The sequence below is a fragment of the Gopherus flavomarginatus genome, chromosome 12 (assembly GCF_025201925.1).
Source record: "Gopherus flavomarginatus isolate rGopFla2 chromosome 12, rGopFla2.mat.asm, whole genome shotgun sequence".
NCBI lineage: Eukaryota > Metazoa > Chordata > Testudines > Testudinidae > Gopherus > Gopherus flavomarginatus.
Window position 1 is genome coordinate 12,925,501 of NC_066628.1, and position 18,178 is coordinate 12,943,678.

Genomic DNA, 18,178 nt, shown 5'->3' on the forward strand with positions numbered 1-18,178 from the left:
CATTTCATGTTTCCTCTGAAACTGCTCTTTCCTGGGCATTAAAAACAGGGGAGCAGACTCCCAGGGCCGAGCATCACTTTCCTGCCCTTCCCCAGCATTTTCTCTTTCAATCACATGGAGGCTGTGCCTCAGGAGCTGATGTCAGCTAAGCCTGGAGCTGCCCTTGCAGGCTAGTTGCAGCCACTGGAGAAAGTGCCTGACTCAGGCAGGCACAGAGGCAGGTTTAATGAAGATCCACGACCCAGATCCCACTTGGGAAGCAGCAGGTCCAACTTCTGGATGTTGTTATTACTGTCTGCGTGCGACCCACGAAGCTCAGCTGGTAGGGGAGTGGAGGGAACAAGACACCCTTCTTCCCCATAGTAATTACCAGAGCCACTAGTGCTTGGAGCTAATTAACCTCGCTCCCCCTCCCCCCACAACCTCTCTGTATTTAGATAGAGTTGTGTGATGGCCAAACTGAAAAAAATTGTTAGTTTCGGGCTGAAAGTGACTTTTCCCTCACAAAAAAACCAAACAAAAACACTTTGAAATAAAATGTGAATTCAAATCATTGACACTGCTGAATTTTTTTTTGTTTTCAGCCAAACTATTTCCAAAATCAACTTGAATTCTTAAGTAGTTTCAATACCACCCCTCCCAAAAAAAAAACCAACACATTTTTGGTCAATTTACTATTCACTGCAAAAAATAAAAAATTCACTGTGCTCCAACCAGCTACCTATAAAGCAAAGAAGTCCACTTTTGAAAACTTGTTTGTGCATCAGACATAAACAGATACAGACATAAAGCATCTCTTAAACCTGAGATGTAGCCAACTTCCAGATGAAATTTCTGTGGGGCAGCAAAAGAAAGAGAGACTTCAGCTTGGAATCACTAAAGGCCAAATCCTGAGATCAAGGGACCTTTGCTGAGAAGAGACCTCAAAATTTACATCCCCAATAGGCCATGTCAGTCTTGAGTGGTATCCCCCCCTTCCCTATGCCTAATAGTTTTTAAATTGCATATCAGGGCAGGGGACATGCTCTGGCAATGAGATCTGGGAAACAATCTCCGCAGTGGAAAGAGTGGGAAGCCATTTGGATTCTAGCACGGACAGTCTGTTGAAGGTTTTGGAACTAATGTGTAGTCATAAGCGACCTGATTTTTGGGGAGGGTGAGGGATGGGTGGTATTTCAAGTAGCAGTTCCCCAATCCAGCAACACTAGTACAAGGCAGTTGCCCCATCCTCATACACAATATCCACAGGGGTTGATAAGCACATTTTAAATGTTTAATTGTAGTCATAAGGGTTGTACATTTTTTTCTTTAAAAAACCTGAAGATTATTTATTTGTATCACCATAATGCAGCCCTGCATTTAGGTTCTGGAACATGATTCTGCAGCAAGGGGTGGGAGTGAGGTGAATTAGGCTGTTAACGCCACAGCAACAAAATTGCAGACAACCTGCAGAAAACACTCACTTTGCTGAGGGAAACAGGATGGGAATAAATGGACATTTTCCATTTTTAACTTTGCTTATTCTATTATACGCCAATTCAAATTAAGTAAACGGGGAATTTATAATTCAGGAACTGCAATTTCAATGTGGATACCTTACCAGTACTGCTAACTCATACAAGTAGATTCACGCCTCACTTGATTCTCTTGTTATGTAGTTTTATACTGAACCCAGGTATTTTAGACACCACCTAAATTAATAATATATTTACACATGCCTTATGCTGGGATTAACTCTTTGATACTTGCTCCTAGAAGAATAAATGAATAAATAAATCTGAAAAAAAAGTGAGTAGTGACAGGAGAAATACAGTGCATGTGATAACTCAGATTCTAACTGGGGCAGGTACAAGGAATTCAGCCATGCAGCTATCTTAGTCATAGGATTTTTTAATGCGTAAATGTCAGGGGTAGCCAAACCATGGCTTGTGAGCCACATGCAGCTCTTCTACAGTTAAAGTGTGGTTCATGGAGCCCCCCACAACCCCCTATTCTCTGCCTACCAGACTGGAGGGGGGGGGGGAGAGCTTAGGGCTTCTGCCCTGTGGGGGGGAGGGTGTGGGGCAAGGCACTTCTGCCCTCCAGCCAGGTGGTGGGGCTAGGGGCTTCAGCCTCACAGGGGGCACAGGCCAGGGCTCAGAGCTTCAGCAGGTGCGCTGCATCTCTTGAGCTACTGAAGATTGTTGCATGCAGCTTAAGAGAGTCAGTAAGTTTGGCCACCCCGGTATATGTATATGTCAGAGTTGTTATAGTGTAATGCATTAAGAATGAAACTAAGGGCTTGTCTACATCAGAAAGTTGCAGCGCTGGTGAGGGAGTTACAGCGCTGCAACTTAGGAGGTGTACACATCTGCAGGGCACCACCAGCGCTGCAACTCCCTGTTTGCAGCGCTGGCCGTACTCCCGTTTTGTCTCGGGTGTAGAGGATCCAGCGCTGGTGATCCAGCGCTGGTAATCAAGTATAGTCACTTACCAGCGCTTTTCTTGACCTCCGTGGAATAAGCAGGTATCCCAGCATACCTGAGGAAGCCTCTGGTAATCAAGCTGGTCTCCTTCCCCGGCTTGCTCTCGCGTTCCCCGAACCCCGAGCAAGCAGGTCTCCTTCCCTGAGGTTTGCTGGGTGGTTCCGGGAAGGCGAGAGCAAACCGGGAAAGGAGACCAGCTTCGCCGCGGTTTGCTCTCGCGTTCCGCGAACCACCCTGCAAACCGCAGGGAAGGAGACCTGCTTGCTCGGCGGTTCGGGGAACGCGAGAGCAAACCGCGGCGAAGCTGGTCTCCTTTCCCGGTTTGCTCTCGCGTTCCCCGAACCCGAGCAAGCAGGTCTCCTTCCCTGCGGTTTGCAGGGTGGTTCGCGGAACGCGAGAGCAAACCGCGGCGAAGCTGGTCTCCTTTCCCGGTTTGCTCTCGCGTTCCCCGAACCCGAGCAAGCAGGTCTCCTTCCCTGCAGTTTGCAGGGTGGTTCGCGGAACGCGAGAGCAAACCGCGGCGAAGCTGGTCTCCTTTCCCGGTTTGCTCTCGCGTTCCCCGAAACTCCTTGAAGCCGCCCAACAGCGCTGCAGTGTGGCCACATCTAACACCACTTGCAGCGCTGGTTGCTGTAAGTGTGGCCACTCTGCAGCGCTGGCCCTATACAGCTGTACTAATACAGCTGTAACAACCAGCGCTGCAAAATTTTAGATGTAGACATGGCCTAAAAGGGCAATAGTAATGTATTGATGGTTCTGTGGGGGTGACTGTATCAAAAAGCAGACTTCTGATGTCATTACAGTCACTAGAGCCCTGGGCAGATCCAAAATTTATATCTGCATCCGATCTGTGGTCCGCAAGCTTGGTATGCAGATATTAAGCAAATATCCGCAGATAGCAAGTGGATATCAAGCAGATATCCGCAGATTTTTAGGGCTCTAGATATAAAATTTGTATCTGCATCCATCAACATGGCCCATGGATATCCGCAGATACCTGCAGATTTTCAGCGCTATGACAGTATTACCGACAGGCTTTCCTACAGGCCCCAATCTCACCCCATTTTCACTTGTGTTGTAAGACTCAGAGTTTGGGAAACACGGTTGCACTTTATTCCTCTGCATTTAAAGTCAGAAAAAAACACATCATCCCAGTTCTGTTTCCAGTGTCCAGTTCAGGACATTGCAAACCCAAACCAGTCCATTGGTGCTCCTGAATGGACTAGAATGCTATTAAGAATAAGTCAGAAATTGCAGAAAACAAAAGAAAGATGGTTCTAGAGAAAAAGGAAAAGCAAGATAAAAAAGGTAAATGTAAGAACTTAACAGAGAATATTCAGTTTGCTGAAAGTAATAGTCAAATCCAGTGAATTCAATACAATAATCAACCTGATCACTGTGAGAGAATCTTCTGTTCAGGGAAGCTGAGTTAGTTACTAGTTTTAATAACTCCCCCTATAGCCTAGGAGGTCAGACTTCAAAGATTGGACATCTACATAGCCAGGCTTGGAAGTTTTGCATTAATCACTCCCTACAGATTTGAAGAACATGTGAAAACACATGCTGCATCGATACAAAGGATGATGAACATTCCACAGATTCATGTGTGTGGTCTATCTCAGTATAATGGTCTTTGAAGATATGCCTATGTTTATCATCTGTGTCACAACTCCCAAGCAACTGTGCCCTCCAGAACAATCCATTCTGGTTCCCACCCTCCCTGCTGCTATCTCCTGACCCCGGACATACACTGGAGCCAAAGCCAAGATTCTCAAAAGCTATTTATGCTCCTGACTTCTATTGATTTCAACAGAAATTAGGAGCCTCCTTTGAGTAACTGGGTCCAAACACCACCATCATTAATGGAAAAAGGCCAGTGTATTATTCACAATGGCTAGGTTGGATCCAGGCTTTTTTTATAAAGTTTTCCCCTGGTGTGAGTTCTCTGATGTCGAACGAGGTTTGAACTCCGGGTCATGCTCTTCCCACAGTGGGAGCACTGATAGAGTTTCTCTCCCGTGTGGGTTCTCTGGTGGGCAATAAGGTTTGAGCTCCGACTGAATCCTTTCCCGCACTCGGAGCATTTATAGGGCTTTTCTCCCGTGTGGATTCTCTGATGCGTAATAAGGTCTGAACTCTGACAGAAGCTTTTCCCACAGTCCAGGCACTTGTAGGGTTTCTCTCCTTTGTGGAACCTCTGATGTCTAATGAGGTGCGACATCTGACTGAAGCTTTTCTCACAGTCAGGGCATTGGTAAGGCGCCTCTCCAGCGTGGGATCGATGATGTGCAACAAGGTGTGAGATTCTGTTGAGCTGTTTCCCACACTCAGAGCATGTATAGGACTGCTCCCCTGTGTGGGTTCTCTGATGCGTAATAAGGTCTGAGCTCTGACAGAAACTCTTCCCGCAGTCCAGACACTTATAAGGTTTCTCTCCTGTGTGGAACCTTTGATGTCTAACGAGGTGTGACATCTGACTGTAGCTTTTCTTGCAGTCTGGGCATTGATAAGCCTTCTCTCCGCTGTGCGCAGTAAGGTGTGAAGTGCGCCGGAGGCTTTTCCCAGAGTCAGGACACTTATATGGCTTCTGTCCCGTGTGGGATTTCAGATGATTAATAAGCTGTGAGTTGCGACGGAAGTTTTTCTTGCAGTCAGGGCATTCATAGGGCTTCTCACCAGTGTGGATTCTCTCATGTGTAGTAAGGTGGGATCTCTGACTAAAACTTTTCCCACAGTCCAGACATTTATAGGGTTTCTCTCCTGTATGGATTCTCTCATGGGCAGTAAGGTGTGATCTCCAGCTAAAGGCTTTCCCACATTCAGCACACTCGTAGGATCTTTCCCCCATGTGGACTCTCAGCTGGATCGTGGTTTCATTAAGAACACTGAAACCTCCCTGGTGGTCACTGGATTTTTCCTCTCTCCCCTCTTTGTGATTTCTCTGCTCCCTCTCTGATATGTGCTGACTCTGATCAGGACTGTGGGAAACATTTCTTTTGGCTCTTTCTGAAAACATCCTGTTTGGGTCCACTTGCTCAGGATCTTCCGCAGGAGCACCTGGAAGATAATAGGGCAATAAGTAGTAGCCAACACAGATTTGTCAAGAACTAATCATGCCAAAACAACCTAATTTCTTTTTTGGAGAGGGTGACTGGTCTTGGGAAGCAGTAGACTTGATACATCTTGATTGTAGTAAGGCTTTTGACACAGTTCCACATGATATTTTCATAAGCAAACTAGGGAAATGTGGTCTAGATGAAATTACTATAAGGTGGGTGCATAATTGATTGAAAGATCATATTCAAAGAGTAGTTATCAATGACTCACTGTCAAACTGGGGGATGTATCTAGTGGAATCCTGCATGGATCTGTCCTGGGTCCAGTACTAGTCCATGTTTTCATTAATGACTTGGATAATGGAAAGGAGAGCATGCTTATAAGCTGGCTGGGGGTGGAGCATGCACTTTGCAGGACAGGATTAGAATTCAAAATGACCTTAATGAATTGGTCTGAAATCAGCTAAATGAAATTCAGTAAAGACAGGGGTGGGGGGAGAGGGGATTAATCAAATGCACAGATACAAAACAGGGATTGTTTAGTCTGCAAAAGAGAAGAATGAGGGGGATCTGGTAGCTGTTTTCAACTACCTGAAAGAGGATGGATCTAGACTGTTCTCAGTGGTATCTGATGACAGAACAAGGAGTAGTGGTCTCAGGTTGCAGTGGGGGGAGGTTTAGGTTGGATATTAGGAAAAACTTTTTCACTCGGAGCGTGGTGAAGCACTGGAATGGGTTACCTAGGGAGGTGGTGGAATCTCCTTCCTTAGAAGTTTTTAAGGTCAGGCTTGACAAAGCCCTGGCTGGGATGATTTAGTTGGGAATTAATCCTGGTTTGAGCAGGGGATTGGACTAGATGACCGCCTGAGGTCCCTTCCAACCCTGATATTCTATACTATGATTCTATGAAAATGGGGAATAACTGACTAGGCAGCAATACTGCTGAAGAGAATCTGGGTGTTATGGGGGAATCACAAATTAAATACGACCCAGCAATGTGATGCAGTTGCAAAAAAGGCTAAAATCATTTTGGGGTATATTAACGGGAGTGTCCTAAGACAGACACAGCAAGTAACTGAGCACTGGTAAGGCCTCAGCTGGAGTATTATGTCCAGTTATTAGGTGCCTCACTTTAAGAAAGACAGCATGGACATAAAAAATGCAAATAGGCTTTGAATCACAGTAACTGTCTAGGCACCTAAAAATTAAATGCTACGACGCTGAACATCATAATGCCTGACTTACGTGCCTAAGCTCCAAAGCAATGCCTGGGAAGAGACAGGTGCCTTTACACTGCAGTTGACAAAATCCAGCATGGTAGGGAGGGAGCCAGCTAAGCTACCCAAAGTGCTAAGCCTCACCCCTCTCACTGAGATAGGCGCCTAAGTCCAGGTTGCAAAGCAGTGCCGGGAGCCGTCTTTGCAGTTGGGTTCCTATGCCATTTTTGCAAAAGGCAGGTGGAGGGGTGGGAGGAGCTCCTCCTAACTTTTAGCCCAGGGTCCCGTCCCCCTGCTCCAGTGCCTTTTTAATTATTTATCCACAGTGCAACAGCTTCCACAGGAATGATGGACTATCCCATAGCTCAGTGGCTAGAGCACTCACCAGAAATCTCCTTGTAAAACCCTTCTCCCCTTCAGATGGAAGGGGCCTTGAACTGGGGCTCTCCTACATCCCAAGTGAGTACCCTAAGGCTAAGTACACTGGGCTAAAGTTTTGAGGGAGGTTCTCCTCTCCCGCGCCATTGACTGTTTTGTGTAAACTTGTCTGAGGGGCCTGATCCAGTAGGCGGCCTCTGAGCATGACAACTGGCTCAAGACATGCACACAACTGAGGCAGCTAAATGCCTGTCTTCCCCTGGTTTGTAAGTCACTCAGGGGCTCAGGCGGGTAATAAGCATCCAGATTCTTAGAGGGAGGCAGCAGCGTGCATACCAAGAGGAAGAAACATAGGTGCCTAAGGAACTTTGCCTGCCAAACACAGGCACTGAGTTAGTCAGTGGGAGTTTGGTGCACTGCAGTGGAGCGTAATATAAGAATTTAGGTGCCTAACTCCTTTGGGGTATCCAGGCAGACATGGGCAAATTGGAGAGTCCAGAGGAGAGAAACAGAAATGATCAATGGTTTTAAAAAACCTGCACTGCTAGGAAAGGTTGAAGAGAAAGAGAAAGACTTGGGGAGATGGGGCCTGTTAACAGTCTTTAAATACGTTATGGGCCGTTAGAAAGAGAAGAGTGATTGACTGTTCTCCATGTCCAATAAAGGCAGGACAAGTCATTGGCTTAATCTGCAGCACAGGAGATTAAGGTTAGATTTTAGGTGAAAAGGTTTTAATAATAAGGAACAGGTTTCCAAGGGAGGTAGCAGAATCCCCCTCACTGGAGGTTTTTAAGAAAAGGTTAGACAAACACCTTTCAGAGACGGTGTAAGTGTACTTGTCCTGTCTCAGTGTGAGGGGCTGGACTAGAGGATTTCTCGAGGTCCCTTCCAGCCCTGTATTTCTATGAATTTTCCTTCTTGCCCACTGTCTGATCTCCTGCTGAGAGAGAGAGGATCCAGACAGGAGTCATTACCTGTGGGGAAAGGGAATGCAGAAGGGGGAAAGGCAAAGGGGGTAACGAACCCAAATAACTGCAGAACAGATAAAAATAAACCATGAACCAATTCCTCCTCCTTCCAATCACTCCCCAAACCTTCCCAATAGGACAGAGAACTGGGGATCGATTCTAGCTCCACATCCTATCCACACACTCAGGGGAGTGGAAGTTACCACCAGGTGTGCTAGGAAGCCATGAGTGACAACTGTCACAAGGATCCTGATGGGGATGGGACAAAGGGGAACTGGGGCTTTATGGGAATCCCAGCATTTCACTTTGCCCACCAATCTTTTCTGACTCAGTTTATCTGGTTCCACACCCGTGCAGCTGTGTTTCAGAATCTCCGTCTCCTCAGTGCCCTGAAGATCCGGCACCTCCAACTCTTCCCTTCGTTCCATCTGAGAGGTCACGTTAGGTTTGGGAATTGGACACACTGGGGAAAGAAAACAGGTGACATTGGTATTTGTGGAGTATTCATTATGAGAAGTGTTCCATGATTATCAACTCAGCCCATTTTAACACATGCAAATCTCTGGGCCAGCTCTCCATGGAATCAGAGCTACAGGCCACTCTACTAATGGGAGAATTTAACTATCCACGTCTCTGCTGGCAACAAATCCTGCCACACATTCACCACCAACATGGTTTCCCAGCCCACTCAGAAGGGGGATGAGTTTGAATTCAAAGTCAGACATTGTGGGGTCTGCTGAGGAGGAGGAACTTGTCCATCTACAGCAGTGGTTCCCAAACTGGAATTCGTGAACCCCTGGGGGTTCATGAAATGTTACAGGGGGTTCTCGGGAAAAAGTTCCCTAATGGCGGACAGAGCTGTCCCTAAGGACCCTGGGCAGCGTAGGGCCAGCAGCCTAGAGCCTCTGGACTTCCATGAGCTAAGCAGATCAAAGCAAGCATCTCTATCACACTGAGGAGATTTAAACTTCAAGACTCCTTATAAGTAATGGAAAAGGAGGTGGATATTTTTTGCTGTTTTTAAAATTAAATAGGCAGCTAATATTGTTTTTAAAATTATTATGAAGAACAAGTTTAAGCTTTGTTGTAATCTGTGTTGTTTGCCTGGACTGCTCAAGACCTGAATGCTTGTGTAGGAGGAACTCTTTGAGTTGGCTTCTTAAATACCTTCATGCTGTTTCACATCTGGTGCTCCTTGATGAAACATACGAGCCTTGTTGTATAACAGGTTTATTCAAAGTGATACAAGCTACAAAAGCGAGATCTTGGAAAAGTGTTGCTGTTTTCATAATGTAATAGAAATACTGTAATGATAAATAATTATAAAGAGTGTGTAATAAGCATGTCATAAAAACAAATATTATATTTCCAAGATCACTGCTTTTATAATTTATACTCAGGTAAAAGAGAAAATCCCTGGAAATATTCATTTTTAGGAGAGGCTTCGCGAGACTTGACATTCTAGTGAAAGGGGTTCACAGATTGTTAAAGTTTGGGAACCACTGATCTACAGTCAAGGGGGCTAAGGGGAGAGATTTTACAAAGCTACCATGGTGGGGGAGGGGGGTGGAAAGTGTTCTGGAGGGAAGACAAGCCCATTAATACATTAGAAGGAAAGGACAATCCATAAATGGCCAAAACATTGACCTGCTTTATAAAGGCTCTGTCATTCACATAATTACTCCACCTCCATGAGTAATCTGTCGATGTAGTGCCGGTGTGGGCAGCAGTTAGGTTGCTGTAACTTGCATTGGCAAGGGGGTGTCTTTTTCACACCCCTGAGCGACGTTAAGTGAGATCAACTTATGCAGTAGTGTAGATCTGCCCTAAGTCCTTTTAAACCCACCATGTCTGATGGAACAAACATGTCCTTGGGGACATAAAATCATCTCTGTGGATTATCTCCAGGGGAAGGGAGGGCAGTAATGAGGGTAGATTTTTAAATGAAGAAACAATGCACACCCACACTTCTCTTCCCTGTATTTCCCTAACCGTACAGAGATGGTTGGATCTACTACATTTCATGATCTCTTTCCCTTCCCCCATTTCTTTTATTATCCACCTCTGTGCAGGGCTGGATTTAGGGGCAGGCAACCCAGGCGACCACCTGGAGTGCCAGGCTTGGGGGGTGCTGGGCTCGCAGATTTACAGATCCTAACGTACAACTTTATTGTCTTATATGACAAGGATAAAACTTGCATGCAAACCGTGCATCAAAGTCATGAAATGGGCTAAAAATGCAGTAAAAAATAAGGTATTCAAGTTTACCAAATGGAGAAGGGAGCACTGAAGATGCTCCTCGCCTGGGGTACCATTTGGTCTAGAGCCAGTAGTGTTAAAAATGGCTGCCTGTCTTAATTTGCTACCAGTAGCAGTTACTGATATTAAACTGCTACCTGCCCTAATCTGCTATTGGAATATGGGTAGTAAATTGTAACCAGTAGCAGTTACTAATACATATGATTGTTCTTATTTGCTATCCCTCACCTTTCCCCTCTTCTAGCACAGAAGAAAAAGTTAGAATTAAAAATTCCAAATTAGAAATCACAGTAAAAAAACATAGCAAGTGCAATACTAGCAACCCAGATGTCATTGCTAAAACTACTAGCAAGTACTAACTTATGCATATTTTCAGGGCCGGTGCAACCATTTAGGCGAACTAGGCGGTTGCCTAGGGCGCAGAGATTTGGGGGCACCAAAAAGCGCCCCCCCATTTTTTTTTAAATGGTTGACCAGCCGCTGGTGCTGGGACATAGAAGGAGTTTGACCTGCCGGCGGCAGGCGGCAGCCCAGGGTGTCCCCTGGGTCAGGGCGCCGCCGCGGCAGGCGGCAACCCAGGGTGTCCCCCGGGTCAGGGCGCCGCCGCGGCAGCCCGCAGCCCAGGGGATCCCCTGGCCCAGGGAAACCCCGGGCTGCTGGCTGCCACGGAGGCACACTGACCCTGGGTCAGCGCGCACCGCCGCAGCAGCCGGCAGGCCAGGGGCCCCCTGGGTCAGGGCACCGCCGCGGCAGCCGGCAGCCCAGGGGCCCCCCAGGTCAGGGCACCGCCGCGGCAGCCGGCAGCCCAGGGGGTCCCCCGGGTCAGGGCGCCACCGCAGCAGCCGGCAGCCCAGGGGATCCCCTGGCCCAGGGAAACCCTGGGCTGCCGCGGAGGCGCACTGACCCTGGGTCAGCGCGCACCGCCGCGGCAGCCGGCAGGCCAGTGGCCCCCTGGGTGAGGGTGCCGCCGCAGCAACCGGCAGCCCAGGGTGTCCCTGGGTCAGTGCACCGCCGCGGCAGCCGGCAGCCCAGGGTGTCCCCAGGTCAGCGCGCCGCCACAGCAGCCCGGAGCCCAGGGGGTCCCCCAGGTCAGCGCGCCGCTGCAGCGGCCGGCAGCCCAGGGTTTCCCTGGGCCAGGGGATCCCCTGGGCTGCCGGCTGCCACGGCGGCGCACTGACCGGGGGGATCCGCTGGGCTCTATCCCATTTAAGTTTGTATATCACTTGGCAATTATTGTTATGAATATTATTACTTATGTATTCTGTGTCCAAAAATGTTCTAGGATCTCTGCAGACAAATAAAAGAGACTCACTAGCCCAAAGAGCCTGTGATCTAAATTAAAAATGACACCAAGTGATAGTGACAAACAATGGCAGCAAAATAAGGAAATGGGAAGAGGAGGATACAAGAATCAGGTGACATAGTTACTTGTTAGGTTCACATCATGTTCTGCAAAATCTGTACAGTTTTTTATATTCCCTTTCCTGTATGTATCTAAACTGTTCCCGCATTTTCTAAACTTGAAGTGATTTTCTGTTTCATTATTAAACAGACCCCTTACAAACAATCCATACACCCTTGTGTGTTGTTTTAAACTATTGCATGTGTTAAAACCTACTAAACCCCCACTTCTTAGCTTAAGAGCTCGTTTACACTTATTTCCTATCTTACTTCACCACCAACCACCCTTAGCCCAGATCCCCAACCCAGGTGACTGTAAGCCTCTCATCCTCTGATATCTCCACATCTCTTCCATCCCCAGCAATCATGTCCTTATTTCAGTAAGTAAGTATTTTCATTGCCCAGAAATGAGAAGTTTACAAAAGTTACTCTTGTTATCAGACGCCTTGATCCACCTTCATAGAATCATAGAATATCAGGGTTGGAAGTGACCTCAGGAAGTCATCTAGTCCAACCCCTGCTCGAAGCAGGACCAATCCCCAGACCTTGAAGTCAGTGGAAAAATTCCCACTGATTTCAATGGGTTTTAGATCAGGCCCAGAGGCTCCAAGAGCCACTTCTTCCTCTTCCTTCACAGAAGCCCTTCAACATCATATTGCCTCCTGTTCCAGCATTCAGCTCAGGCTCTCTGTTAAATAATAAAGAACTTCTGGGGCTATTACCTCAGAAAAGCAGAAAGTTTGTTACTCCTGTTTTATTGTCCCATTTGAAATAATTCTTTAAAATGTAGGTTTCTCTTGTGTAAGGTAACAAGTGACTCAGGATCACCATCTAGCCACAACATGCATGATGCTGAGAAATAAGTAGGTGTGGTGGTTGTTTGCTGACAGGTAAAGCCCTGATTTGATGCTAAATACTGGAACAGACATGAACTATTAATATCTCTAGAGCTCCCAGGCCTCTCCCATTGATGGCCTCCTCTTTCGAATCAAGCAAATGGGATTTGCATGTGAATTCTTACAATGTAACATTCAAGGATTAGCTGGACAGCTCGGAGCACCTTGGAGTTGTACCTTCTGTGAACTTTAATCTTTTATCATTCTTTCTAGCAGAGCAGCACAATAGTGGGATCCTAGGTTGTACTAGCCAGATGTTTTCCTTACTAACTTGGAAGGTTGCTCTCCTATTATTTTGTCAGATGCTTGAATTGCACCTATCTCAAGTGAGGTAAAGTAGAACAAGGCAAAACATCTTAACAGATACTTCCTGCATAAGTGATTGCAGGATAGGGGTCTATTTCTTTAAAACAAACCTGGACCACAATGCCTCTGAGAAACTTGACAACTCCTAATATGGAACAACTTTTTGATCCTATCCAGAGCAGTTGCTGTTACACCAGTAGGATAAGATCTGCCTACATCTGTGCTTTTGTTTAGTGTAATGGTTGCAACATAAACCTAACAAGGCTTGAATACTCAGGCTTAAGCTTGAAAGTCATCTTGATCTCTTAATCAATATTTAAGTCAAACAGTTGATGAAATTCAAATAGTTAATTATAGTAAGTGACATGCATTCTCTATCCTTTACTTTTAATAGTGAACAAGAAAAAGGACTGATAGGAATAAAATTTCATTTTTTTTTCGTTTACAGTTGATGCAGCCTCATGGCAGATTTAAAAAAAAGGTCTGGGGTACAATTTCGTGACCGTGTATAATGTATGTGATTTTTTTGGGGGAAGGGGGGGCACAAGATGGAAGTTTCGCCTAGGGCGCAAAATATCCTTGCACTGGCCCTGCATATTTTCAATGAGTATTTGTTACTAAAATATAATTTAAATAGCACAATGACAAGCATCCCAGATAAGACAAATTGGTGAACTCCTATGAGACTCTATGCCGTCAAATACACTGATAAGGGATTCTTTGTTTCTGAGGGGGTGTACATAATATATTTCACTGAGTCTCCTGCAGCACCTCAGTAGGTTACATCAGACAAAGAGGAGCTGCAGTGATTAGGCATTCGGATACCTGCACTTTTACAAACCCAGCCCTGGGAAGCCCATGAGGAGAGGTACTGTCTTGTGGAAGGGGAAATAAACATGCCCCTTGGCCCACCGACTCTATTTTTTGCCAAACACTGGTGTCTCAGTCCACTGGGGTAACTGTTACCCCCTCTCCTCCTGCCTGTACCTGGGTTTTGCCCTCTGTTACCCTCTGGCCCTGAGCTTAACACCATCTCCTTCTCCTCCATTCCTGATTTTGCCCTTCAGCGCCTATCCTAACCCTGCCTCCAGCGGCTTGACCCTCCTGACCAGTCAATTTCCACCCCCTGCCAGACCCTGGCCACCTCTGATCCGCCCCCTTTGCCCCTTTTTAGCCCCTGTAAAAAGTAGTCCATGGAGTCTGAGGCCAAATATGGGCTTAGTGAAGGCAGATGTTACTGAGCACGATCAGTGCACCCTAAGTAGCAAATCAAGCCAGCAAGCAGTTTTCCACACTACACGAACCCTGCCCCAGAGAGACAAAAGGAGGAGCCCCCTTACACACTGCCACCGTTGCATGGTCACCCGGAAACTTCTCTCCCCTCCGCCCCGAATCCTCTGCGTTTAGCTCCCGGAGCAAAGCTCTGGCAGCAGCTGATGGCCAAGCAAAGCAGGGGCTTCATTACTGTTAGCTCAGCTCTGCCCTGCAGCTACAGCCACAAGAGATCTGAGCCTCCCTTGGTGCAGAGACTCTTTCCTGCCCGGCCCCGGCCCTTCCCCCGGGTCTCGCCCCTCACCTGCAGGCTCCGGCTCCGGCTCCGGCGCTAGTGTCGGCAGAGCCCGGGGCTGCCCCAGGGGCTGGTTCCAGCCCCCGCAGAAAGTCCCCCCGGCTGGGCACAGAGGGGAGTTAATGCAGCTCTCTCCCCGCACAGACCCCGCTGGGGAGCAACAGATCAAAAGCCAGGCGGCAACAGCAATGCTGCCGGTGCACAGCGAATGACCCAGGAAGCTCAGCCATTTACATGCTGAGCAGAGAGCTAGCGAGCGAGCGAGCTGCGTCCCGTCCTCCCTTAGCAATAATCAGAGCCCTCTGGTGGCAAGAGCTAGCTCTCCTTTCCCCTTCTGTACAGTAGAACCTCACAGTCACCAACACCAGGGTTAGGAACTGATCCCTAACCACACACCTCATTTGGAACTGGAAGTAGGCAATCAAGCAGCAACAGAGACAAACAAACAAATACAGGACAGTCAGGGCGGTGCAACCATTTAGGCAACGACACTAGGATTTGGGGGGCGCCATTTTCTTCGGCAGCGACCATGGCATCACTTCTCCCGTCTCCCAGGCTTGCGGTGCCAATCAGCTTAGGCGCCACAAGCCTGGGAGGCAGGAGAAATGAAGCAGCCACGGCGTGCTCAGGGTGCTCATGCTCAGGGTGCTCATGCGCAGAGCAGGGCTGATCTGAAGCGGGGGGGTGCCTTAGGGTGGAGGGTGGGGGGTGGGAAGCTGCCACAAGGGGGGGGCGCCTCAGGGTGGAGGGGAAGAGTTGCCGCAGGGGGGGATCTCAGGGCAGAGGGAGGGAGCTGCCGCGGGGTGGGGACGCCTCAGGGCGGGGGGGGGGGGCACAAGGTGGAAGTTTCGTCTAGGGTGCAAAGCATCCTTGCACCGGCCCTGAGGACAGTACTGTGTTAAAAGTAAACTATTAAAAGAAAGGGGAAAGCAGCACATTTCTTCTGCATAGTTATACTGCATTAAGCCAATGTTCAGTTGTAAACTTTGGAAAGAACAGCCATAATGTTTTGTTCAGAGTTAGGAACATCTCAGAGTTACCAACAAACTCCCTTTCTGAGTGGTTCCTAACTCTGAGGTTCTACTGTATTCAGCTCACCATAAAATAGAAACCACTCCTCTTGAAACCTTGTCCAGGCACGAGACACAAACAGGTGCAAGCACCTCTGAATCCTGAAGTGAGACCAACTTCCAGGTGGAATTCTTTGGGGCAGCAAAATGAAGAGAGGCTTCAGCTTGGCAACCCTAAAGACCAAATCCTGAGATCAAGAGATTTTTGCCTAATAGAAAATTGAAGCTATAACACTGCCCCACCTCCCTGGACACTTTGTTCTTGAGGGTTCCCCACCACCACCATCACATTGGTGCCTAACAGATTTTAATCTAATGAGGGTAGTAGAAATGTTCTGTCAATAAGATCTGTGGAGCTGGGGGACAGCCTCCCCAGGGGAAAGATCGGGAAGTGAATTGGGTTTTAGTATGGACAGTCAGTGGATAATTTTGGAGCTCGTGGGGAGTCTCCTCCTTCCAGAGGAAAAGGAGATGATAGCTATTTGAAGTCCTAGTTCCCTAACCCAGCAACACCAACAGGAACCAGTTGCCCCACTGACATTTCATTATTACCCATGCACAATATCCACAGACATGGTTAAGCACAATTTAAATAAAAAGAACAGGAGTACTTGTGGCACCTTAGAGACTAACAAATTTATTTATTTAAGACGAGGTGCAAATTTAAACCAATCTAGTTAGACCAGTATAATCCGCCCTCACTCTCCAAATGTTAGTCTCTAAGGTGCCACAAGTACTCCTGTTCTTTTTGCGGATACAGACTAACACGGCTGCTACTCTGAAACCTGTCACAATTTAAATGTTCTCTTTGCAGTCAGAAAGACTGGACATTTCCTTTATTTTTTTTTTATGTAGTTTGGATTATGGACCACAATTTTCTGTTGCAAGGGATGGGATGGGGGTGGACTCTGATGCTGAATCCGTAACCTGAAGACTGCAGCCAGCTCACGGAACTGACAACATGGAACAAGCCTATTTTTCCAAGTCAGACAGACAGAATAGGCTTGAATAGAGTTTTTCCATCTCTAACTTCAATGATTCCTGTATAGTCCAATTCAGATCAAGTGAATTGAGTTTTAAAATCCAGGATCTTCATTTATGGGGTAGTTCTGCTTTTTCCTACTTGTCATTAGAACTAACTCATGCAAACAGAAATTAACTCTATAATTGAATCTTTTGTTATTTAGTTTCATACCAAATCCAGGTTTTTTAGACTCCAGATAAATTAATAACAACGTATATATACACCCCTAAAGCTGAAGTTAATTTTTGGATTCATAAAGGAAGAAAACCACAAATAAACCATCATCCCAACTCTGTCTCCAGAGTCCAGTTCATTTCAAACCCGAACAAGCCCATTGCGTCTCTTGAATGTACCCATTTTTGTAAGTAGAGAACTGTTAAGGATAAGTTAGAAAATACAGAAAATAAAATAAAGATAGTTCTAGGGGGAAAAAAACAAACTGCAAGATTTTAACAGACAATATTCAGAGTTTATTGAAAGTAATAAGCAATCCAATTAATACAATACAATAATCAGCCTGTTCTAGATTATTTTTTCTGGGAAAGCTGATTTCATTACCAGTTTTAGTAACTATGGATCCTTTATTTCAGGTCCTTATGAAACTGCCAATCAAGCCTGCATGTGATGGTTCAGCCACACATTCTAGTATTAGAAATGGAAACAATATCAATAATTCCTTACTTCAAAGTCAGTTTGATTTGGACTGTCTGAGGAACCAAGGGTCATTAGGATCATAAATCCAAATTGCAATGGGATTGGGGTATTTAACTTTCCCATCTAGACAAACACCAATATAAGATGAGGTGCAAAATTAAACCAATCTAGTTAGACCAGTATAATCCGCCCCCGCTCCCCAAATGTGGCCATTCTTATCCCAGAATAAGAGTGCCCTTTTTTGATGTAGTTTGTCACTTTGGAAGGTGTTTAAGATAAAGCAAAAAAAAAACCCATTCTGATTCTGAAAATAGAGCGTCTACACAGGGAACTATCAGTATAACTGCTATTATAATTATACTGATATAACTGGTACACTTTTCCCATGTAGACAAATCCATAGGCTATCTCCAGGTCTTTCCCCCTATACACACACACGTCTGCTGTCTCTCACCATCCCCAACTATCAGACAGTGATTTAAAGCTGCTTTTTCACTTCTCCAAGTGCATTTCTAATCCAAAATATCTAGTGCCACTCATTTCAGCTGAAATATTAGACATTCTGTAGTATTCTGCCTCTTAATATTAGTGATTCTCTCCATTTCTCCATGTCAGAGATGCTGATAATTCCATGTGATGTCAGGTGTTCTTTAAGTCAGTTGTTTCCCAAATAGTGAGTCCCAATCCACGAGTGGGTCATAGGAGGGTTCTAGGTGGGTCACCACATCCAAGACCAGATTAATTCATCAGTCGGCCGTGGTAAACATACACTCATCCCTGCATGATACAGAAGGAAGGCCCCAGGAAGTGGGGGAGGATTGAAGAGCAAGCTGTCCTTGCACTCACCTCACAGCACCAGTTCCTGTCCCACAGGGCTGGGCCTGGCTATCCATTCTGGGCATTGCAATCCCATGCAA

General features: G+C 46.5%; 1 protein-coding gene across 1 annotated transcript in view; it reads right to left on the bottom strand.

Annotated features, from left to right (window-relative positions):
• Positions 1-3,200: 3,200 nt before the first annotated feature.
• LOC127033153 (zinc finger protein 436-like) overlaps positions 3,201-18,178 on the bottom strand; it is a 28,016-nt gene continuing 13,038 nt past the window's right edge. Inside the window, 3 exon segments of the mRNA XM_050920957.1 lie at positions 3,201-5,522; positions 8,434-8,547; positions 14,523-14,750. Of these exon segments, the coding sequence (XP_050776914.1) occupies positions 4,360-5,522; positions 8,434-8,547; positions 14,523-14,750 (1,505 nt within the window). The 3' untranslated portion in view covers positions 3,201-4,359.